The sequence below is a fragment of the Macaca nemestrina genome, chromosome 17 (assembly GCF_043159975.1).
Source record: "Macaca nemestrina isolate mMacNem1 chromosome 17, mMacNem.hap1, whole genome shotgun sequence".
NCBI classification, from domain to species: domain Eukaryota; kingdom Metazoa; phylum Chordata; class Mammalia; order Primates; family Cercopithecidae; genus Macaca; species Macaca nemestrina.
The window spans coordinates 1,840,272-1,862,837 of record NC_092141.1 but is presented as its reverse complement, the minus strand read 5'-3'; the positions used below and the strand labels follow the sequence as shown (position 1 = coordinate 1,862,837).

Below are 22,566 nucleotides of genomic sequence, written 5' to 3'. Positions count from 1 at the left end.
AATACAAAAATTAGCCAGGTATGGGGGTGGGCATCTCTAATCTCAGCTATTCGGGAGGCTGAGGCAGGAGAATCGCTTGAACCAGGGAGGCGGAGGTTGCAATGAGCCGAGCTCACGCCACTGCACTCCAGCCTGGGCGACAAAGGTGAAACCCCATCTCAAAACAAAGAAAAGAAAAGAAATTCAGAAGCAGGAATCCTGGGCCAGCTTCATCCTCAGACCGAAGAGAACTGTAGAATTCTGATTGACATCTTCCAAAAACCTACCCTCTCCAAACCAAAAGCAGTTTTTGCTGACATCTGGTCTTTCTGGGATGCTGATATTTTTATTTATAAAATGACGCTATTATCCCCAAATAGATTCTTATTTTTAACAGGCTTTCTCCCTTTGAGGCCTGCCTGAGGCTCATAACTTTGTTCTCTGGCATCTCTGTTACCCTGAAAAGACAGGAAGGCTCCTGGGCTCTGCCAGGAGCAGCGAGATGGGGAGGGTTGGCAGCCGGAAAGTCAGACAACTGCTTGTATTCTGCGGTACCTCCCTCCTCGCCCTCATCAGCCTCAGTCCAGGAAAGAGAAACCTTCAGTGAGCGATCATTGCCCCTGAACTAATGTCCCTGTGAGTCACACAGGAAGGGGCAGGTGAAGAAGAGGCCTGATGGGGCCTAGTTCTCTGTCCCCTCCTCCTCCCCTTCCCCGGTGCATCCTCCCCACCGAGGTTTCTCTGCTTTTTATCTCTCAGTTGCCCAACATGTTCGGCGACCTTCGGTCCACGTTTATAGCCTTGATGATTGGGTCCTACGCTTCCTCGGCAGTCACCTTTCCAGGAATCAAGGTGAGCACGTGTAATTTGCACTGGTGTCTGTGCAGAGGCCTGCTCCAGGCTAATTCCGCCCTCTCTGAAGAGAGAGGCAATTGTGGGCACCGGGGGTGGCCCCTCTTCACCACCCCCACCCGGGCAGGATGCACCTGGGCATCACAGGAGCGAGAGCTGTAAACCGCGGGGCCTCAGGGGACAGGATTCACGCATGTGGCTGCAGGATCTGCTGCGGGTGCCTTTGCACTTCTGGGCTGGGGCAGGGAAAGGGCAGTGGGTGAGTTTGTCTCCAGTTGTGAGTCCAGCCCCCGTCTCCTCCATCTTCCTTGTCTCCCCGTGCTCCCCTGGCTCCCCCGCCCCCAGCCTGCTGTTATTGTGCCATTACTCCCCGCCAGCCAAAGCACTGCTCTTGGCCAAGTGGTTCAGCTGTTTCCCTCCTAGGCAGGATTTTGAGCCTGTGGAAGTCACATAGGGTCAGGACGAAGCAAACACCTCACAGTCCATCAGCCCGAGTTCCCCAGACCCTGTGGCTCTGCCAGGGCCCCGTAGGGGCTTCTCCCACCTCTGGCCCTCACACTAAGTAAAAGCCCCGTTCCTCAGGGGTGTGTGTGGGAATGCTGCTGGCGAGGAGAGGGGGTCACGGTGTGGGCTGGCCACCTGGGCATTGAAGTGGTGGGCGCTGGGACTCTGGGGCCAGCCGTCTTATAGACTTGCAGAGATTCTCACGCCCCTGGAGTGGGGAGGATCCCAAAAGTTCCTCCTCCTCCTCCTTTTTTGGTGGGGGACAGAGTCTCGCTCTGTCGCCCAGGCTGGAGTGCAGTGGCGCAATCTCGGCTCACTGCAACCTCTGCCTCCTGGGTTCAAGTGATTCTCCTGCCTCAGCCCCCCAAGTAGCTGGGACTACAGGCGACCACTGCCACACCTGGCTAATTTTTGTATTTTTAGTAGAGATAGGGTTTCACCATGTTGGTCAGGCTGGTCTCGAACTCTTGATCTCATGATCTGCCCACCTTGGCCTCCCAAAGTGCTGGGATTACAGGTGTGAGCCACCGTGCCTAATTTTTGTATTTTTAGTAGACACAGGGTTTCGCCATTTTGGTCAGGCTGGTCTCGAACTCTTGACCTCATGATCTTCCCACCTCAGCCTCCCAAAGTGCTGGGATGACAGGCGTGAGCCACCGCGCCCGGCCTCCTTGAGCATTTCTTTGGCCTCTGCCATGTGAGCTCTCAAGGGCACTGGGGAAGTGTCAGTGGATGATTCTGGAAGGCTCTTGCCTTCAGGGAGCCCCACCCACTAACGCCAGACAAGCTGATGGACCAGAAGCACCGTCCCCTCTGCCGGGCTGATCACTCTGAGCCTTCGAGACGTGCTGTGATCGTGGTGAGGGGGTCAGGAAGGCCTCCACGTTGGGGGGCTAATGACACGCCAGGTACAGATAACCAGCAGGGCAGGCACGGTGGGAGGACTGGAAGGCGGGTGCCTGATGCCCCAACGCCCAGGCTGGCAGGGCTGTGCCTCCTCACACGGCTCAGCGCAGGGACAGCAGGGGCGGCCAGATGCTCCTGCCTGCCACGGCTCTGGCCTCCCTGAGCTAACTCTGCCCCTTCTCGACCCCACCCTGTCCCCGCGGTGCCCGCTAGCTCATCTACGATGCTGGTGTCTCCTTCATCATCATCCTCGTGGTCTGGGCCGGCTGTTCCGGGCTGGTTTTCCTCAACTGCTTCTTTAACTGGCCCCTGGAGCCCTTCCCGGGCCCGGAGGACATGGACTACTCGTAAGTAGCGGTGCCCCCGTCCCACCTGCCCCCCGCCCCCCAGCCGGGGCCCCGGGCAGCACCCTCAGACACTCTCCTGGGACCCCAGGGTGAAGATCAAGTTCAGCTGGCTGGGCTTTGACCACAAGATCACAGGGAAGCAGTTCTACAAGCAGGTGACCACGGTGGGCCGGCGCCTGAGCGTGGGCAGCTCCATGAGGAGTGCCAAGGAGCAGGTGGCGCTGCAGGAGGGCCACAAGCTGTGCCTGTCCACCGTCGACCTGGAGGTGAAGTGCCAGCCTGACGCCGCAGGTACCCTCCTTAGACCGCAGCCGGGCGACGGGCAGGGAGTGCTCCGTGGGTGTCGGCTCACCCCGTTCCCACCTCACCCCAAAAGGGGAGGCGGCCCTGCCCGCCCTGTCCTGCAGAGGCGCTCCGGAAGGCTTGGGGGAGGGAAAGGGATTTACCTAACCGATTTCACACACGAGGCATCCCCAGTGCAGCACCAACCCCGTCACCCTCACCAGGCCCGGCCTGTCCTGAGGGGCCCCCTCCGGGCCTCCAGTGTGGAGGGACCTGCACGGCCCCCGTGGTGGGGACAGTGAGCCCCGGCCCTGAGCCCCGCACCCTCTCCCCACAGCGGCCCCCTCCTTCATGCACAGCGTGTTCAGCCCTATCCTGCTGCTCAGCCTCGTCACCATGTGCGTCACGCAGCTGCGGCTCATCTTCTACATGGGCGCCATGAACAACATCCTCAAGTTCCTGGTCAGCGGCGACCAGAAGACAGGTGGGCGCCCCGGGCAGCCTCGGTCACTGTCCCTCCCCGGCCTGAGCCCAGCCCGCTGGCCACCGGCCAGAATGTGTTCAGCTGAGCCAGGCCAGCAGGGCCACGGAAAGGCCGCATCCCAGGCACCGTCTGCCTGTCAGAGCTGTTTCATCACAGCCAGCCCCAACTGTTCCTTCGTGTCCCCATCAGGGTTTCCTGGTCCAGGAGGGAGGGAAGGACCAAAATAGCTGCCTGGGTGTGGGGGGTGGGGGGTGTGTTTTCCAGCGCCTGAGGGGGAGGGTTGCCGTGTGTGTCTATAAACGAAAACGGAACAGAACCCTCCACCTGAGCGTGGCTGAAAGACGGCAGGTCAAGCCCGAAGTCCTCCCAGAGAGTGGCACGGTGGGTGCGTGGACACCCTGCACGTCGAGGTCAGGACGTGGGGGAGACGTTGGGGCAACGGGCCCACACTGGGCTCTGCATCCACCACGAAACGGGGCGGGGCAGAGGCTTCCTTGGAGCCTGTGGTTGGTTGAGGCTTGTCAGCTCCAGCAAACACAGCTGATAACCCACACTCCACTTTTCCAAACAACACAGGTCTTCCGCTGATGAGAGGTTTTGATTCTACGGAGAAAGTCAGAACTTCCCCCCACGGCCTGAGCTGAGTCAGCCTTAGTCATCCCCAGCCTCCTTGGCGTGCAACTTTTCCCCAGGGTTTGCTTGTTTTTATCAAGGTGAAGATCCCCTAGGCCTTGTGAAGAAGCAGTTATCAGGTTTTTAGGAGATGAGAAATCCAGCTTTAACAAAAGGAAAAGATAGCAAAGGGAACCAGATAAGGGCCAGTTCTACTGTGAAAATGGGAGTCTCGGCCGGGCGCGGTGGCTCACGCCTGTAATCCCAGCACTTTGGGAGGCCAAGGCAGGCGGATCACAAGGTCAGGAGATCGAGACCACGGTGAAACCCCGTTTCTACTAAAAATACAAAAAATTAGCCGGGCGCGGTGGCGGGCGCCTGTAGTCCCAGCTACTCGGGAGGCTGAGGCAGGAGAATGGCGTGAACCCGGGAGGCGGAGCTTGCAGTGAGCCGAGATTGTGCCACTGCACTCCAGCCTGGGCGACAGAGCGAGACTCTGTCTCAAAAAAAAAAAAAAAAAAAAAAGAAAATGGGAGTCTCGGCTGGGCGTGGTGGCTCATGCCTGTAATCTTAGCACTTTTGGAGGCTGAGGCAAGTGGATCATGAGGTCAGGAGTTCAAGACCAGGCTGGCCAATATGGTGAAACCCCGTCTCTACTAAAAATACAAAAATTAGCCAGGCGTGGTGGGGGGCACCTGCAATCCCAGCCACTCAGGAGGCTAAGGCAGGAGAATCGCTTGAACCGGGGAGGCGGAGGCTGCAGTGAGCCAGTGAGCTGAGATTGCACCACTGCACTCCAGCCTGGGCGACAGAGCGAGACTCCGTCTCAAAAAAAAAAAAATCTGTGGAACACACTTTGGGGAACCCTGATCTATCATGTCTTTTTCTTCCTTGTCTTTTTGAGACAGGGTCTCTTCCTGCGTTGCTTCGGCTGGAGGGCAGTGGTGCGAACACTGCAGCCTTGGCCTCTTAGGGCTTCCCAGGTGCGTGCCACCGCGCCCAGCTAATTTTTTTTTTTTTTTTTTTTTTTTTTTTTTGAGACGGAGTCTTGCTCTGTCGCCCAGGCTGGAGTGCAGTGGCCGGATCTCAGCTCACTGCAAGCTCCACCTCCCGGGTTTACGCCACTCTCCTGCCTCAGCCTCCCGAGTAGCTGGGACCACAGGCGCCCGCCACCTCGCCCGGCTAGTTTTTTGTATTTTTTAGTAGAGACGGGATTTCACCGTGTTAGCCAGGATAGTCTCGATCTCCTGACCTCGTGATCCGCCCGTCTCGGCCTCCCAAAGTGCTGGGATTACAGGCTTGAGCCACCGCGCCCAGCCGCCCAGCTAATTTTTAAATTTTTTGCAGAGATGGGGTCTTGCTCTGTTGCCCAGGTTGGTCTTGAACTCCTGGGCTCAAGGGATCCTCCCCCAAAGTGCTGGGATTACAGGCGAAACCCCCACGCCCGGCCTGATGAGCACGCAGCTCTGGAGTGGTGGAAACCCCGGAGTGCCGAGAGAGCCGGTCCCTGGCCCTCGAAAGGCGCCTCTCCCTGCTGCTGCAGCGTCTTTCACTCAAACTCGCTGAGAAATCTGTTGCTGCCCAAGGGGAATTTTTCCAACTGCTTCCCATGTTCAAAAAGTCAATTTCGAGAAGTAGAGGAAGTCAGGCCAGGCAGATCGGTCTGTGGCAGATGAAGCACTGGTTTTCCCCATCCTCCTCCTGCGACCTGTTACACCCAACACCCATAGCCCCAGCTGTGGCCGAGAGGCGGCCGCAGAGTCCGAGTCACTTTCCGCACAGTCAGGAACTGTGCGGCTCCCTAGGAACGAGTGTGCCGTCCCGGCTCGAACCACCAGAGCCATCACCTCCGTGTATGGCCCCACGACCACCCACAGCAGAGGCTCCCGGCTGCTGGTTCCAAATGGAGACTCCAGGTCTTGCCGCTGAGCGGTGACTCTGCTGCCTCCCAGCGTTTGAGACCCGCCATCAAACAGGAGTGCATCAAACAGGGGAAACCCTAACTAGCCAGGGGGCTGCCAGCTGGGAAAAGGCCGCCTTTTCTTTTTTCTTTTTTTTTGATTTAGGGTCTTGCTCTGCCACCCAGGCTGGAGGGCAGTGGTGCCACTGATAGCTCACTGCAGCCTCCGACTCATGGACCCGAGGGATCATCCCACCCCGGCCTCCTCAGTGTCTGTGTGTGCCACCATGCCTGGCTAATTTTTTTTTTTTTTCCCCATAAAGACGAGGTCTCACTATTTTGCCCAAGCTGATCTCAAACTCCTGGGCTCAAGCAATTGTCCCACCTCAGCCTCCCAAAGTACTGAGATTATAGGTGTGAGCCACAAGGCCCAGCCAAAAATACAGTTTTGTTTTGTTTTTTTTTTTTGAGACAGATTTTCACTCTTGTCACCCAGGCTGGAGCACAGTGGTGTGATCTAGGCTCACTGCAACCTCCGCCTCCTGGGTTCAAGTGATTCTCCTGCCTCAGCCTCCCAAGTGACTGGGGTTACAGGCATGCACCACCAAGCCCAGCTAATTTTTGTATTTTTAGTAGAGACAGGGTTTCACCATGTTGGTCAGGCTGGTCTCAAAGTCCTGACCTCAAGTGATCCACCTGCCTCAGCCTCCCAAAGAGCTGGGATTATAGGCCTGAGCCACCGCGCCCGGCCAAAAATGCAGTCTTGAGATGGGGAAGACGTGGCCTGTGCTGTCCCCAGCAGTGCCCAGGCCCAGCCAAAGTAGGCAGTGCTGCCTCACTCTCCCACCCACCCTCAGAGTGTAGCACTTACTGGGAAGAAGCATTGAGAAACCAGAACTGAGAGGGGAAGACAGTCCAGGGCCAATAGTTCTTGGGGACTGAGGCCTGAAAATGGGAGCAGGGTACAGAGGCTGTGGCTGGCCAGATGGATTGGGTGCCCCCTGCACCCCTACCCTCTAGTCAGGGGCCACCCATCCTACCCTGCCTTTGTACAGAGTTGACAGGTGAAATGTTTTCCTGTTGTTGTCCTTGACTTGATAACAATCTAGTAGTTAAATAGATACGATCATCTGTTTACATCATCATTTATGATAGATACTATCGTCAGATACAACTGAAAAACGAGGCCTAGAATGATGGATTAACTTGTTCAGGGTCAGAGCCAGGACTCACATATGGGTCTTAAGTCACTGGATCAGCCAAGGGCCTCTAGACATTCCACTCAGAGCAGCAGCTCAGGGGCCACCAGGCCTCTGTGGAAGGGGGGCCATGGCCCAAGGAAGGGGAGCAGACCCAGGCATGGTCCCTGCTTCTTGGAGTGGAAGGGAGACCAGCTCTGGCCATCTGGAGGAGACCCATGGTGTCAGATGCCTTGGCCGGGTGTCTGGGGCGAGTTCTTTGACCTTTCCCTCTCTCTGAGCACAGCAGGAGGTGGCTGTGACACAGCCACTTCCCGCAGGCAGTGTGGTGGCAGGGACCCGGATTGCACCAGGCCTTCCGCACGCCCGCCACTTCCCCGTCACGCTACCTGCCAACGTCACAGGCCTGATTCACCAGCCTACCTGTGACTTGGCGCCAGCAGACAGGAGAATGTCAGCAGGGGCCCGGGCTGGGCCCTGTCCCGAGTCCACTCCCAGAGGCCTAGCTGCAGCTCTGCCTCCCCTGAGCACCCTGAGTCATGCTTGGTGGGAAACGCAGTGCGGGAGACGCAGTGCGGGAAACGCAGTGCGTGCTGGGCGTAGAGTGAGCCTGTCTCCTCTCTCCATCGCTCTGTAGCACTGAGATTTCTGCCACTAACCTCTCTTCTTTCTGCTTTTTCACTTTTGCTTTCTTGATGCAGTGATGGCCACGGGTAAGCAGGGGGTGGCGATGGGGATTGTCAGGGAATCGGGAAATGCTGTGATGTCCCTTCCTAGCCAGTCTCTGTTCAACCCAGAAGCTCCTCGCCTCAAGCTCCAAACACGCCTCCTGGCTAGAGCCACGGGATAAAGGTGGCGCAATCAACATTCCCCATCTGCTTCCCTGGAAAATCCACCATAATTTTAAGTCTTTGAATATGGAAGCTCTGACGTCAGAGCCCCGTGAGTGGTGCCTTTCTGCAATCTATCTTTCTCTCTCTCTTTCTTTCTTTCTTTCTTTCTCCTTCCTTCCTTCCTTCCCTCTTTCCTTCCTTCCTTCCCTCTTTCTTTCTTTCTTTCTTTCTTTCTTTCTTTCTTTCTTTCTTTCTTTCTTTCTTTCTCTTCTTTCTTTATTTCTTTCTCCTTCCTTCCTTCCTTCCCTCTTTCCTTCCTTCCTTCCTCTTTCTTTCTTTCTTTCTTTCTCTTTCTTTCTTTCTCTTCTTTCTTTCTTTATTTCTTTCTCCTTCCTTCCTTCCCTCTTTCCTTCCTTCCTTCCCTCTTTCTTTCTTTCTTTCTCTTTCTTTCTTTCTCTTCTTTCTTTCTTTCTTTCTCCTTCCTTCCTTCCTTCCCTCTTTCCTTCCTTCCTTCCCTCTTTCCTTCCTTCCTTCCCTCTTTCTTTCTTTCTTTCTCTTCTTTCTTTCTTTATTTCTTTCTCCTTCCTTCCTTCCTTCCTTCCTTCCTTCCCTCTTTCCTTCCTTCCTTCCCTCTTTCTTTCTTTCTTTCTCTTTCTTTCTTTCTCTTCTTTCTTTCTTTCTTTCTCCTTCCTTCCTTCCTTCCCTCTTTCCTTCCTTCCTTCCCTCTTTCCTTCCTTCCTTCCCTCTTTCTTTCTTTCTTTCTCTTTCTTTCTTTCTCTTCTTTCTTTCTTTATTTCTTTCTCCTTCCTTCCTTCCTTCCCTCTTTCCTTCCTTCCTTCCCTCTTTCTTTCTTTCTTTCTCTTTCTTTCTTTCTCTTCTTTCTTTCTTTCTTTCTCCTTCCTTCCTTCCCTCTTTCCTTCCTTCCTTCCCTCTTTCCTTCCTTCCTTCCCTCTTTCTTTCTTTCTCTTTCTTTCTCTTCTTTCTTTCTTTATTTCTTTCTCCTTCCTTCCTTCCCTCTTTCCTTCCTTCCTTCCCTCTTTCTTTCTTTCTTTCTTTCTTTCTCTTCTTTCTTTCTTTATTTCTTTCTCCTTCCTTCCTTCCCTCTTTCCTTCCTTCCTTCTGTCTTTCTTTCTTTCTTTCTTTCTCTTCTTTCTTTCTTTATTTCTTTCTCCTTCCTTCCTTCCTTCCTTCCCTCTTTCCTTCCTTCCTTCCCTCTTTCTTTCTTTCTTTCTCTTTCTTTCTTTCTCTTCTTTCTTTCTTTATTTCTTTCTCTTTCCTTCCTTCCTTCCTTCCCTCTTTCTTTCTTTCTTTCTTTCTTTCTCTTTCTTTCTTTCTCTTCTTTCTTTCTTTATTTCTTTCTCCTTCCTTCCTTCCTTCCCTCTTTTCTTCCTTCCTTCCCTCTTTCTTTCTTTCTTTCTCTTTCTTTCTTTCTCTTCTTTCTTTCTTTATTTCTTTCTCCTTCCTTCCTTCCTTCCCTCTTTCCTTCCTTCCTTCCCTCTTTCCTTCCTTCCTTCCCTCTTTCTTTCTCTTTTCTTTCTTTCTTTATTTCTTTCTCCTTCCTTCCTTCCTTCCTTCCCTCTTTCCTTCCTTCCTTCCCTCTTTCTTTCTTTCTTTCTTTCTTTCTTTCTTTCTTTCTTTCTTCTTCTTTCTTTCTTTCTTTCTCTCTCTCTCTCTCTTTCTCTCTTTCTGTTTGAGATGGAGTCTTGCTCTGTTGCCCAGGGTGGAGTGCAGTGGCGCGATCTTGGTTCACTGCAACCTCCACCTCCCAGGTTCAAGCGATTCTCCTGCCTCAGCCTCCTGAGTAGCTGGGGTTACAGACATGCGCCACCATGCCTGGCTAATTTTTGTATTTTTAGTAGAGACGGGGTTTCACCATGTTGGCCAGGCTGGTCTCGAACTCCTGACCTCGTGATCCACCTGTCTCGGCCTCCCAAAGTGCTGGGATTACAGGCGTGAGCCACCGTGCCCGGCCATTCTGGGCTATTTCTAGAGGCAGAAACTGACAGCCCATCACTTAGAAAGCCTCCGTCACAGTAGTTCCCAAGTCATAGCGACTTCCGGGAGCTCTGGGAAGGCCATTGTGACACTCTGGGTTTCATTAGCTGTTTCTTAGAAACAAGCAGGGGATTTGGAGCTGAGAAGAAGGTGACCTACCCCGTGCTCCAGCCTCGACTTCAGAGTTGAGGTCTCCGGGCTCCCTGCAAGACCCACAGTGAAGGGGGTTCCGGGGCAGACCTCAGAAGAGCCTGTGGGTACCAGCCCCTTCCCAGCCGGTGCCTAGTCCCTGCCCCAGGGCTGTCTGCCGGGCGTCCCTGTGACCTAGCGCCTTCTTCCGCAGTTGGCCTCTACACCTCCATCTTTGGCGTGCTCCAGCTGCTGTGCCTGCTGACGGCCCCCGTCATTGGCTACATCATGGACTGGAGGCTGAAGGAGTGTGAAGACACTTCCGAGGAACCCGAGGAGAAAGACGCCAACCAGTGCGTAGGCAGGGCCGGTGCCCCGGCTCCCAGCCCGCAGCCCCTGCAGAAAGACCCCAGAACTGCATGTCAGGCACAGGGTGGGCGGGTCAGAGGGAGAGAGGATGCACTCCAGCTCCTCCCCAAGTCCTTCCAGAGACTCACTCATTCAGCTCAGCGTGCGTTCAAACTGCTCCCCTCTTTATGGAAATTCTTTGGAATTCTATGGAAATGCTAAAGTTTGAGGCCAGGTGCGGTGACTCATGCCTGTAATCCCAGCACTTTGAAAGGCTGGGGTAGAAGATCACTTGAGGCCAGGAGTTCGAGACCAGCCTGGGAAACATGGCCAGCCTCCCGTCTCTACACAAAATTTAAAAATTGGCCAGGGATGGTGGTTTATGCCTATAATACCAACACTTTGGAAGGTTGAGGTGAGTGAATTGCTTGAGCCCAGGAGTTAGTGACCAGCCTGGACAACATGGTGAAACCCTGTTTCCACCAAAAAATACAAAAATGAGCCAGGTGTGGTGGTGCGCACCTGTAGTCCCAGCTACTCGGGAGGCTGATGTGAGAGGATCGCCTGAGCCTGGGGAGGTCGAGGCTGCAGTGAGCTGTGATTGCACCATTGCACTCCAGCCTGGGCGACAAAGTGAGACGGTGTCTCAAAAAAAAAAAAAAACTTGGCCGGGCGCGGTGGCTCAAGCCTGTAATCCCAGCACTTTGGGAGGCCAAGACGGGCGGATCACGAGGTCAGGAGATCAAGACCATCCTGGTTAACACGGTGAAACCCCGTCTCTACTAAAAAATACAAAAAACTAGCCGGGCAAGGTGGCGGGCACCTGTAGTCCCAGCTACTCGGGAGGCTGAGGCAGGAGAATGGCGTGAACCCGGGAGGCGGAGCTTGCAGTGAGCTGAGATCCGGCCACTGCACTCCAGCCTGGGTGACAGAGCGAGACTCCGTCTCAAAAAAAAAAAAAAAAAAAAAAAAAACTTTAAAAATCAGCTGGGCCATGGTGGCATGTGTCTGTTGTCCCAGCTCTTCAGGTGGCAGAGGCAGCAGGACTGCTTGAGCCCAGTTTGAGGCTTCAGTGAACCATGATCGTGCTGCTGCACTCGAGTCTGGGTGGCAAAGCAAGACCATGTCTCTTTAAAAAAGTTTAAGAAGCATTGAGGGCCGAGCACAGTGGCTCACACTTGTCATCCCAGCACTTTGAGAGGCCGAGGGGGGGTGGATCACCTGAGGTCAGGAGTTCAAGACCAGCCTGGCCAACATGGTAAAAACCCATCTCTACTAAAAATACAAAAAATTAGCTAGGTGTGGTAGTGGGCGCCTGTGGTCCCAGCTACTCGGGAGGCTGAGGCAGGAGAATTGCTTGAACCCAGGAGGCGGAGCTTGCAGTGAGCTGAGATGGCGCCACTGCACTCCAGCCTGGGCGACAGAGCGAGACTCCGTCTCAAAAAGAAAAAAAAAAAAGCATTGAGTAAGATGGAAGAAAAAGAGACACAGGTGAAAGTGTGCGGACAATGGAGAGCAGACTGCCCTCCCTCCACCCCTTGGCAGTGGCTACACCATCTTAAAGCCTCCTAAAGTGCTGGGATTACAGGCCTGAGGCACTGCACCCAGCTCAGATGGTGACTTTCATTCATTCCATTCAACTGAGCAGCCCAGCAGCCCTTTGTTCTCTGCCTGCAAGGTTTATCCCAGTCACCTTGAGTAGTCAGTTGCTGTAACCATATTATGTGTTAATAGAGTTGTTCATGATTGCGAAGATTAAACAAGGTACTGGAGTCCTACTTTATGTAAGGGTTGGGCTCCAATATCAGAGGATGAGATAAACGCTATTTTCTTTTTTTCTTTCTTTCTTTTTTTTTTTGAGACGGAGTCTCGTCTCACTCTGTCGCCCAGGCTGGAGTGCAGTGGCAGGATCTTGGCTCACTGTAAGCTCTGCCTTCCGGGTTTATGCCATTCTTCTGCCTCAGCCTCCTGCGTAGCTGGGACTACAGGTGCCCGCCACCATGCCAGGCTAATTTATTTTTTAATTTTTTTTTTTTTTTTTTTTTTGAGATGGAGTCTCGCTGTGTCACCCAGGCTGGAGTGCAGTGGCCGCATCTCAGCTCACTGCAAGCTCCGCCTCCCAGGTTTACACCATTCTCCTGCCTCAGCCTCCCGAGTAGCTGGGACTACAGGCGCCCACCGCCTCACCTGGCTAGTTTTTTGTATTTTTCAGTAGAGACGGAGTTTCACCGTGTTAGCCAGGATGGTCTCGATCTCCTGACCTTGTGATCTGCCCGCCTCAGCCTCCCAAAGTTCTGGGATTCCAGGTGTGAGCCACTGTGCCCGGCCAAATGCTGTTTTCTATGGCTCACTTTAATATAATCAGCTACGGTTTATTGCATGAGACACTCTGTTGAGCACTCCATGCACAGTATCTCAGTGAAGCCTCCCAACAGCACGGCGAAGGGGGGACCAGTGTTATACCCATTTCACAGATGAAGGAGCTGAGACTGGGAGTTGCAGTAGTTTGCCTGGGGCCGCACAGTTAGGACGTGGTGGGCCTGGGACTCCCTGCGCATCTGTGAGCACCTGGGGTCTGTTCTTGGATCATCCGGGGTGTCTGCGTGGGTGTGAGGCTGGGATCGGCAATCATTCATTCACAAGAGATAATTACAGAGGGTGCTTGGCTGGGTGCAGTGGCTCATGCCTGTAATCCCAGCACTTTGGGAGGCCGAGGCGGGCAGATCACAAGGTTAGGAGATCGAGACCATCCTGGCTAACATGGTGAAACCCCATCTCTACTAAAAATGCAAAAATTAGCTGGGCGTGGTGGCGGGCGCCTGTAATCCCAGCACTTTGGGAGGCCGAGGCAGGCAGATCACAAGGTCAGGAGATCAAGACCATCCTGGCCAACATGGTGAAACCTCATCTCTACTAAAAATGCAAAAATTAGCTGGGCGTGGTGGCAGGCACCTGTAATCCCAGCTACTCGGGAGGCTGAGGCAGGAGAATTGCTTGAACCCGGGAGGCAGAGGTTCCAGTAAGCTGAGATCGCGCCACTGTACTCCAGCCTGGGTGATGGAGTGAGACTCCATCTCAAAAAAAAAAAAAACACAAAGGACAAAACAAAACAAAACAACAAAAAAAAAAACGGAGAGTGCTCTGCTATCTAGGTCAGGTCCTGCAGCCAAGAGGTTATTTGTGTCCACTCTGGTTCCATCTGCTGCCTGCTCGCTTCCCCTCTACCCTCTCCTGTCCCCACAAGGGGAAATCCATTCACTCCCCTATTTGGCTTATATCTGGCTTATTATCAGCGTCCTGCAAGATTTGGGAGAACTTGAAGCCAATGGTGAAGTGGGGCTTTGCCATGTGCCAGCTCAGGCACACGCTGCTACTTCTCTCCGCGTCATCTTAGCCTTCACAGAGCATTGCAGCGTATGGATGGCCATCTTCTCGCACCCGAGACCCCCCTCTGAGATTCACACTCAGCGCTCCATCGAGAAGGGCTGGGGGAGTGTCCGTAGTGCTGGTCCAGCCCCAACACAGTCCCTAAAATGTGCCTGGTGGCTTCTGAGTCTTGAGCCAGTTCACATGCTGTCTGTTGAGACCTGACTTCTCAGAAGCCCCCGGCTTCCTCCTGGGAGGCCTCCCACCCCTGCACGTTCTGTCTCCACAGAGGCGAGAAGAAAAAGAAGAAGCGGGACCGGCAGATCCAGAAGATCACCAATGCCATGCGGGCCTTCGCCTTCACCAACCTGCTGCTTGTGGGCTTTGGGGTGACCTGCCTCATTCCCAACCTGCCTCTCCAGGTGGGTGTGGGGGCGAGAGAGGCCAGTGGGGAGTGCGAGAGGCTGGTGGGGCGTGCGAGAGGCCGGTGGCAAGTGCGAGAGGCCGGTGGGGAGTGAGAGAGGGCGGTGGGGAGTGAGAGAGGGCGGTGGGGCGTGAGGCAGTAAGAACAGACATGTAAAGGCTCCAAAGTGTGTAATGTTTCATGGAAGCCATCAACAAAGCGGGTGGGGCCGGGCGCGGTGGCTCAAGCCTGTAATCCCAGCACTTTGGGAGGCCTAGATGGGCGGATCAAGAGGTCAGGAGATCGAGACCATCCTGGCTAACACGGTGAAACCCCGTCTCTACTAAAAAATACAAAAAACTGCCCGGGCGCGGTGGCTCAAGCCTGTAATCCCAGCACTTTGGGAGGCCGAGACGGGCAGATCACGAGGCCAGGAGATCGAGAGACGATCCCGGCTAACACGGCGAAACCCCGTCTCTACTAAAAAATACAAAAAAACTAGCCGGGCGAGGTGGCGGGCGCCTGTAGTCCCAGCTACTCGGGAGGCTGAGGCAGGAGAACGGCGTAAATCCGGGAGGCGGAGCTTGCAGTGAGCTGAGATCCGGCCACTGCACTCCAGCCTGGGTGACAGAGCAAGACTCCGTCTCAAAAAAAAAAAAAAAAAAAAAAAAATACAAAAAACTAGCCGGGCGAGGTGGCGGACGCCTGTAGTCCCAGCTACTCGGGAGGCTGAGGCAGGAGAATGGCGTAAACCTGGGAGGCGGAGCTTGCAGTGAGCTGAGATCCGGCCACTGCACTCCAGCCTGGGCGACACAACGAGACTCGGTCTCAAAAAAAGAAAAAAAACACTTTGGGAGGCCGAAGTGGGCAGATCACGAGGTCAGGAGTTCAAGACCATCCTGGCCAACACAGTGAAACCCCATCTCTACTAAAATTACAAAAATTAGCCGGGCGTGGTAGCACATGCCTGCAATACCAGCTACTCAGGAGGCTGAGGCAGAAGAATTGCTTGAATCCGGGAAGTGGAGCTTGCAGTGAGTCGAGATTGCGCCACGGCACTCCAGCCTGGGCGACAGAGTGAGACTCTTGTCTCAAAAAAAAAAAAAAGAATCTGAATTTTTTTGCCAAACTTTTGAGGCTTCTGAAACCTGATTTTCGACAGAGATTTTGAGGAAGGTGGACCTTGTCACCTGCCTGGCTCCACCCACTGGTCTGTGAAAGTGGCCCAGCAGTAGGTTTTGGCCAAATCCCTAAATATACAAATGGTGGAGGGATGCAAGGGATGCTCTTGCTTCCAGAGAGGGGTAGCCCGAGTCCAGATGGTATCTCGGGTCAAGTCCAGGAGGGAAGTAAGAGTCCCTCCCTTTTTACAAGTGGCCTCGAGGCACGCTGAACACCCAGTTGTGCCCAGCACGGTTGTGTGTACGTGCTGACACTGGGTGTGCAGAGCGCAGTGGGCCGTGCAACATTCGTGCCGGCCCCGGGGGGTGCTGCATCCCTCCGGCCCCTCCCTAGCCTCCTGGGCCGCTTTTTCTGCAAGACTGGCAGACCTTTGCCCTAACCACCTTGTCCAATCAAGGGGCGGTGCTCAGTGGGGACAGTCACCTTTTTGTTTTACGTAGTTCTCGCTGCAAGAAAAGTTGTAAAAAGGCAACAAGGCATTTGAGGTGGAGAGGCCTGCACAGCGTGTGTGTGTGTGTGTGTGTGTGTGTGTGTGTGTGTGTGTGTGCGCGCGCGCGCGCGCGCGCACACAGCCCTCTTTCAACACTGCAGAGAGCAGTCCCTGCCCCTCCACCACCCACATTCCTGGGAACAGGTCCTGGCTGCTGAGCGGGATGGCAGGGCTGTGTACAGAAGACAAGGCAACCACAGGGACCTGGTGGCCAAGAGGACGGCTCTTGTGCCGGCCAGGGATCATTAAAAAGTGCCTCTCAGAGCTTGCGAAGCCTGCCAGCAGCAGCCTTCCTGGGCAGGGACCCTCCCACAGACAGCGACGGAACTTTACTAGGGACCAGCCTGGGAAATATGGCGACACCCTGTCTCTACTAAAAATAAAAATTAGCCAGGTGTTGGGACGTGCACCTGTAGTCCCAGCTACTCAGGAGGCTGAGGTGGGAGGATCTCGGCTCGCTCACTGCACCCCGGGAAGTTGAGGCTGCAGTGAACTGAGATTGCACCCGTGCACTCCAGACTCCAGTCTGGGTAACTGGAGTGAGACCTTGTCTCAAAAAAAACAAAAAAATGAGCAGGGTGTGGTGGCACGCGCCTGTAATCCCAACTACTCGGGAGGCTGAGGCAGGAGAATCGTTTGAACCCGGGAGATGGAGGTTGCAATGAGCCGAGATCACGCCACTGCACTCCAGCCTGGGTTATAGAGCAAGACTCTATCTCAAAACAAAACCAAATTGTCTGGAACTCCTGGGCTCAAACGATCCTCCCAGGTCTCCCAAAGTGTGGGGATTACAGGCGTGAGCCATCGCACCAGGCCAAGAAGTGATGAGTTTTCAGAATTTTGGATATTCATTACCTTTATTTTAATATAATTTATTTATTTAGTCATAAATTTATGTAATTTAATTTTTTTTTTGGTTTGTTTGTTTGTTTTGAGACAGAGTCTATCTCTGTCATCCAGGCTGGAGTGCAGTGGCGTGATCTCAGCTCACCACAACTTCCACCCCCTGGGTTCAAGCGATTCTCTTGCCTCAGCCTCCCGAGTAGCTGGGAATACAGGTGTCTGCCACCACACCCGGCTAATTTTTGTATTTTTAGTAGAGATGGGGTTTCACCATGTTGGCCAGGCTGATCTTGAACTCCTGACCTTAAATGATCCACCCATCTCGGCCTCCTAAAGTGCTGGGATTACAGGTGTGAGCCGCTCTTGGCTTATAATGTAATTTTTATTATTTTTTATTATTATCTGTTTTTTGAGACAGAGTCTCGCTCTGTCACCCAGGCTGGAGTGCAATGCCGTGATCTCAGCTCACTGCAACCTCCACATCTTGGTTCAAGCAATTCTCCTGCCTCAGCTTCCTAAGTAGCTGAGATTACAGGTGCCTGCCACCACGCCCAGCTAATTTTTTGTATTTTTAGTAGAGACAGTGTTTCGCCATGTTGGCCAGGCTGGTTTCGAACTCCTGACCTCAGGTGATCCACCTCCTCGGCCTTCCAAAGTGCTGGGATTACAGGCATGAGCCACGTTGCCCGGCCTATAATTTAATTTTTAATAATGACTGTGTTGGCCGGGCGCAGTGGCTCAAGCCTGTAATCCCAGCACTTTGGGAGGCCGAGACGGGCGGATCACAAGGTCAGGAGATGGAGACCATCCTGGCTAACACGGTGAAACCCCGTCTCTACTAAAAAATACAAAAACCTAGCCGGGCGAGGTGGCGGGCGTCTGTAGTCCCAGCTACTCGGGAGGCTGAGGCAGGAGAATGGCGTGAACCCGGGAGGCGGAGCTTGCAGTGAGCTGAGATCCGGCCACTGCACTCCAGTCTGGGCGACAAAGCGAGACTCTGTCTCAACAACAACAACAAAAAAAATAATAATAATGACTGTGTTAGGCCAGGCGCGGTGTCCCAGCACTTTGGGAGGCTGAGGCAGGCGGATGACAAGGTCATGAGTTTGAGACCAGCTGGGCCAACATGGTGAAACCCCGTCTCTACTTAAAAAATACAAAAATTAGCCGGACGTGGTGGCGGGCGCCTGTAATCCCAGCTACTCGGGAGGCTGAGGCAGGAGAATCGCTTGAACCCAGGAGGCCGAGCTTGCAGTGAGCCAAGATCACATCACCGCACTTCAGCCTGGGTGACAGAGCAAGACTTCTTCTCAAAACAAAACAAAACAAACAAAAAATGACTGTTAACGACTGGCTTTTGCAAAATTTCTGAAAATTCACGATTGGCTCTGGAGGGTGGGTTGATCCAGCTCCAAGCTGACACTGCCCCTGGGGTGAGGGCCCCCAGGAATTGGAGGGTGGGGGCTGAGGTGAGCATCCCTTAAGGCCTTCTGCTCACAGCCTCCTTTCCCTCCCCCAGATCCTCTCCTTCATCCTGCACACAATCGTGCGAGGCTTCATCCACTCCGCTGTCGGGGGCCTGTACGCTGCCGTGTAAGTCCTGGAAGCTGCAGGTGGCCTGGTGGGCGAGGGTGTGGGAATGGCCGGGGGAGGTTGCTGGTGGGACTGAGACTCTGAGGCAGGGTCAGCCTGTCCCAGAAGGGCTCATCTTCCTGCATCAGGGGACAGGTAACCAGGGTTTCTGCTGGGTGTGTCGGGGAAAGGCCATACCTCGTGGGAGGCGGGTCAGTGGGCAGACAGTTGGGTGCCCACAAGCCTTGGCATTCAACACGAAGTCAGTTCCCCCAGCCAGGGTCAGGCAGCTGTGCAGCTTATTATGGCCTCAGGTGCCACTACAGCCGAGTCCTGGGGCTGGCCCTGGCTGCTCACTGGGATGGATGGGTAGGTTCTAGCTGCCTGAAACTAAATGCTGAAGTTCAAATGGCCCTCATCACGGGCAGCAACAGGGGTCATTGAGTCCAGAATGCACCAGATGGGCTCCATCCAGAGCCTCAGTGCACCCAGTTCCGGCCATAGCTTTCTCCAGCCCTGGTTAAAATGAAACCTGTACCTTTTTCCAAGAAGCCCCAGAAACATAAGGAACCACAGTGGTTCCTCCTTCTCTGGCTCAGGCCTTGACCCCAAAACTGAAAGTCAAACACCACCATCCACAGTCTCTGACGTGGGTCCAGCTCATTCCTTGCTGGGATTCCTTTCCCACCTCTGCACCAGCAGAGCCCGACGTGTGCTAAGATTTAGCCCGGAACTCGCTCCCGATTCCCGTAACAGCCCCTGGGGCCATCCCAGCTCCGCTTGCCCTCCACCTGCCCCTCCCCAGGACTGGAGGAAGCTGTGGCTGCCCTGGCAGGGTCTGAGGGAGGGGGCAGGATCTGTGGTGCTGAGTTTCCGTGATTACTCAATGCTCCTCTGGACGAGGGCACTGAGGAGCCAAGCCCAGCCTCCACGCTCCTCTCTGGGCCTGTTTCCCAAACCGCAGGTCCCTGCTGGCACCACGCTTTCCACTCAGCTCAGCCAGACACCCAGAGGTCCCAGGCACAGCTCAGTGGGGTGGGCCCTCCCCAGAGTCTGGGGCCTGGGGCTGGTCCCAAAGAGAAACACTGCAGAACTGCCCAGCAGGGCCGGGTGCAGTGGCTCACGCCTGTAATCCCAGCACTTTGAGAGGCCAAGGCAGGCAGATCACGAGGTCAGGAGTTCAAGACTAGCCTGGCCAACATAGTGAAACCCTGTCTCTACTAAAAATACAAAAAATGAGCTGGGTGTGGTGGCGGGCGCCTGTAATCCTAGCTACTAGGGAGTCTGAGGCAGGAGAATTGTTTGAACCAGGGAGGTGGAGCTTGCAGTGAGCCGAGATCACACCACTGCCCTCCAGCCTCAGCGTCAATGCAAGACTCCATCTCAAAAAAAAGAAAAAAAAGAACTGCCCAGCAGGAAGGAATCCAAGGGCTGGCACCCCACCCTTCTCTGGCACCAACGGTGCAGCCCGGGGTCACCAGACACCTGGGGCAAGCAGAGCCCAGGAGGGAGGACGGCTGTGAGCTGTTGCTTGCCCGGCAGGTACCCCTCCACCCAGTTCGGCAGCCTCACGGGACTGCAGTCTCTGATCAGCGCGCTCTTCGCCCTCCTGCAGCAGCCGCTGTTTCTGGCCATGATGGGTCCCCTCCAGGGAGACCCTCTGTGGGTAAGAGGGGTCGGGGGATGATGGGTCATGGGTACCTGCCCCCTTCTGCTAACTGTGAGCTGCAAGGTACCACTTGGGGGGGGCTTCAGGGCCCTGAGGACAGGCGATTTGGGAGCGTTGGTTAGGATCGGTTAAGAGTCCCTTTGTGAATGGCAGCCAGGCAGGAGAAGGAATGTGTCCTCTCTGGACCTGATTTGGGGGTAAACAGAACAGAGTTCCTGGGCCGGGCGCGGTGGCTCACACCTGTAATCCCAGCTCTTTGAGAGGCCGAGGCGGGAGGATCACTTGAGGTCAGGAGTTCGAGACCAGCCCGGCCAACATGGTGAAACCAGGTCTCTACTAAAAATACAAAAATTAGCCAGGTGTGGTGACAGGTGCCTGTAATCCCATCTACTCGAGAGGCTAAGACAGGAGAATCACTTGAACCCAGGAGGCGGAGATTGCAGTGAGCCGAGATTGCGCCACTGCACTCCAGCCTGGATGATGACAGAGCGAGACTTTGTCTCAAAAAAACAAAAAAAAAAAACCAACAAAAAAAACAGAGTTCCTGTTCCTGCCCCACCCCTGCAAGGGCCGGGATTCCTCACCAGGTACCAGGAACTTGTTCCAAGCCCGAAGGTTCAGATCAGCCCGTGTTCCCTGGGGGCCCAGGCCCCGAGGACGGCCACGTGGCCTGTGAAGAGCTGGGCACTGGGACGCTGGAATACGGAATGACGGGCCCTGGGACCTCCTGGGCCTTCCTGTTTCGTTCCCGCTCCACCCCGTGACCTCCCCTTTCCCAGACCCGGAGGAGGGTGGGTCTGCAGCCTCAGCCCTGTGATGCCGGCCTCCCTGCCTCCCCAGGTGAACGTGGGGCTGCTCGTCCTCAGCCTGCTGGGCTTCTGCCTCCCACTCTACCTGATCTGCTACCGGCGGCAGCTGGAGCGGCAGCTGCAGCAGAGGCAGGAGGACGACAAACTCTTCCTCAAGATCAACGGCTCGTCCAACCAGGAGGCCTTTGTGTAGCGGCTGCCGCCTCGGAACTGCGGTCTCCTGCCTGTGCTTCAGTGACTGACCCCTGTCCTGCCCCTCCAGAGTACCCCACGCACCCCCAGGACCCTCGCCATCTCCGTGCTGGAGTTCACGCTCCCTCCCGGGGCCCTGCCTCGGAGCTCTGTGGTGGAAGGACGGGAGAGGGCCCAGGACATGCGAGTTTTCTGATGCTGAATGCAGGGGCTGCCCTGACTTTGCTCTGCCGCCCCCTCCAGGGACCCGGGGCCTGGGGTCTCTGTGGTGCCTGCAGGAGGAGCCAGGGACACCCGGCAGGCGGGCGCTCTCCCACCAGTGTCTGGATTCTGCCTCTTGCCAAAGCAGAGGGGGCTGCCATCCACTGCCTGCCACCTGCCCCTCGGCTGCATGCCACGGCCACACCTGCCTGAGGACAAAGGCTTGCACTGTCTCGCCCGCGCCTGGCCCCTCACCCCCTCCCCGGCCAGTCTGAGGCTGCCTGAGGAAGGAAGGACCCGCTTCCTGTTGTTGGTGCTAACTCCTTTGTAATTCCAGCCCCCCGTTGCCTGTCCACGGCCTGTCCACCCCTTGGAGGCCGGTGGAGAAGCCCCACCTAGCTTACACCCCGGGGAGCGTTTAGTGGGCTGGGTGGACAAGGGTCGCCAGTGGCCCCTTGCCTCCTCCCCCAGGGCCTACGCCGGGGACACGTTTCCACTGCCACCCTCGTTCCTGTCTGCCACCTGAAGGGAATTTGAGGACCGCCGCCAGGGCACCCCCTACATACACACAGCTGCTTTTGTGGGGGTGGACGCAAGGCTGTGGCCAGCAGACACGGAGGTGCAGGTCAGGGTGGGGATGTGGGTGGGTCCAAGGGGTGTATGGGGTCGGGGTGGGCTCTAGGAGTTAGCCCTCATCCCCACTGACCAGGCGGGAGCCGCCAGGCCTGCAGGCTGGGCCAGCGCCCAGGAGCCATCCTGGTGCAGGGCCAGGAGCTTGTCCAAGGCCACAGGCCCACAGCACCCCCTGCCGGCAGGCTGCGCAGGGCCCTGGCGCTGATGCAGGGGGGAGGCCTGTCCGCCTGGCCCACCAACCCACCCACCTTGACTGCCCCCAGAAGTGTGTCTTGAGACCTCCTGGGCGTGCTTAGAGGGGTGAGTTGATGTTTGGATTTTTAGTTATTTTCTCTTCAGTTTTACCAGACTTCTTTTTTATAAAGCAATAAATCCATTTTCCTCCTGGTAAGGGATGCCCCTTCTAGCATATCAGTTAATAGCTGCATGTGCCTATTTTGAGCTTGAGAAGAAAAGGCAGGACAAGATTCTCTGCCACCGACCAGCTCCAGCCGTGCCCAGCTGCTCTTCGTCTCTCTGGGGGACTGCTGACTCGGGAGGGACCGTGGGCCAGGAAAAGACCTTACTCCGCCACCCCAAGACAAACTGGGCTTGTGCAGACACCTTAGAAGCGTGAGCCACCCTCTCTGCCGATTTTCCCAGCCAAACAGGCGAATCCTGGTCGCTTTCCATCCCTACGCCCTTCCACAACCCTGAAGATTCCCGCTGTGTTCAGGAGGTAGGGGGAGCCCAGGAGAGCTGCAGGCTCAGAGCAGTTCAGGATGTGGGCAGGGGGGAGGGGGATGAAAGGAGGAGAAGAAAGGGCAGGTCCAGGCCACATTCAATCTCCTCATTAA

The 22,566-nt window shown here is 55.1% G+C and overlaps 1 protein-coding gene across 4 annotated transcripts in view; it reads left to right on the top strand.

The window, feature by feature from the left end:
- Positions 1-22,121, top strand: part of LOC105471638 (solute carrier family 43 member 2) — a 57,195-nt gene extending 35,074 nt beyond the window's left edge. For 3 of the 4 annotated variants that reach the window (XM_071082091.1, XM_071082094.1, XM_071082093.1), the window contains 10 exons: positions 739-831; positions 2,455-2,588; positions 2,677-2,879; positions 3,208-3,354; positions 7,767-7,778; positions 10,237-10,375; positions 14,026-14,158; positions 18,174-18,247; positions 19,769-19,892; positions 20,736-22,121. In XM_071082091.1, coding sequence (XP_070938192.1) covers positions 739-831; positions 2,455-2,588; positions 2,677-2,879; positions 3,208-3,354; positions 7,767-7,778; positions 10,237-10,375; positions 14,026-14,158; positions 18,174-18,247; positions 19,769-19,892; positions 20,736-20,897 — 1,221 coding nt within the window. In that variant the 3' untranslated portion in view covers positions 20,898-22,121. The remainder of the gene's footprint in view (positions 1-738; positions 832-2,454; positions 2,589-2,676; positions 2,880-3,207; positions 3,355-7,766; positions 7,779-10,236; positions 10,376-14,025; positions 14,159-18,173; positions 18,248-19,768; positions 19,893-20,735) is intronic. The other variant, XM_071082092.1, reaches the window with a different exon arrangement.
- Positions 22,122-22,566: the final 445 nt, after the last annotated feature.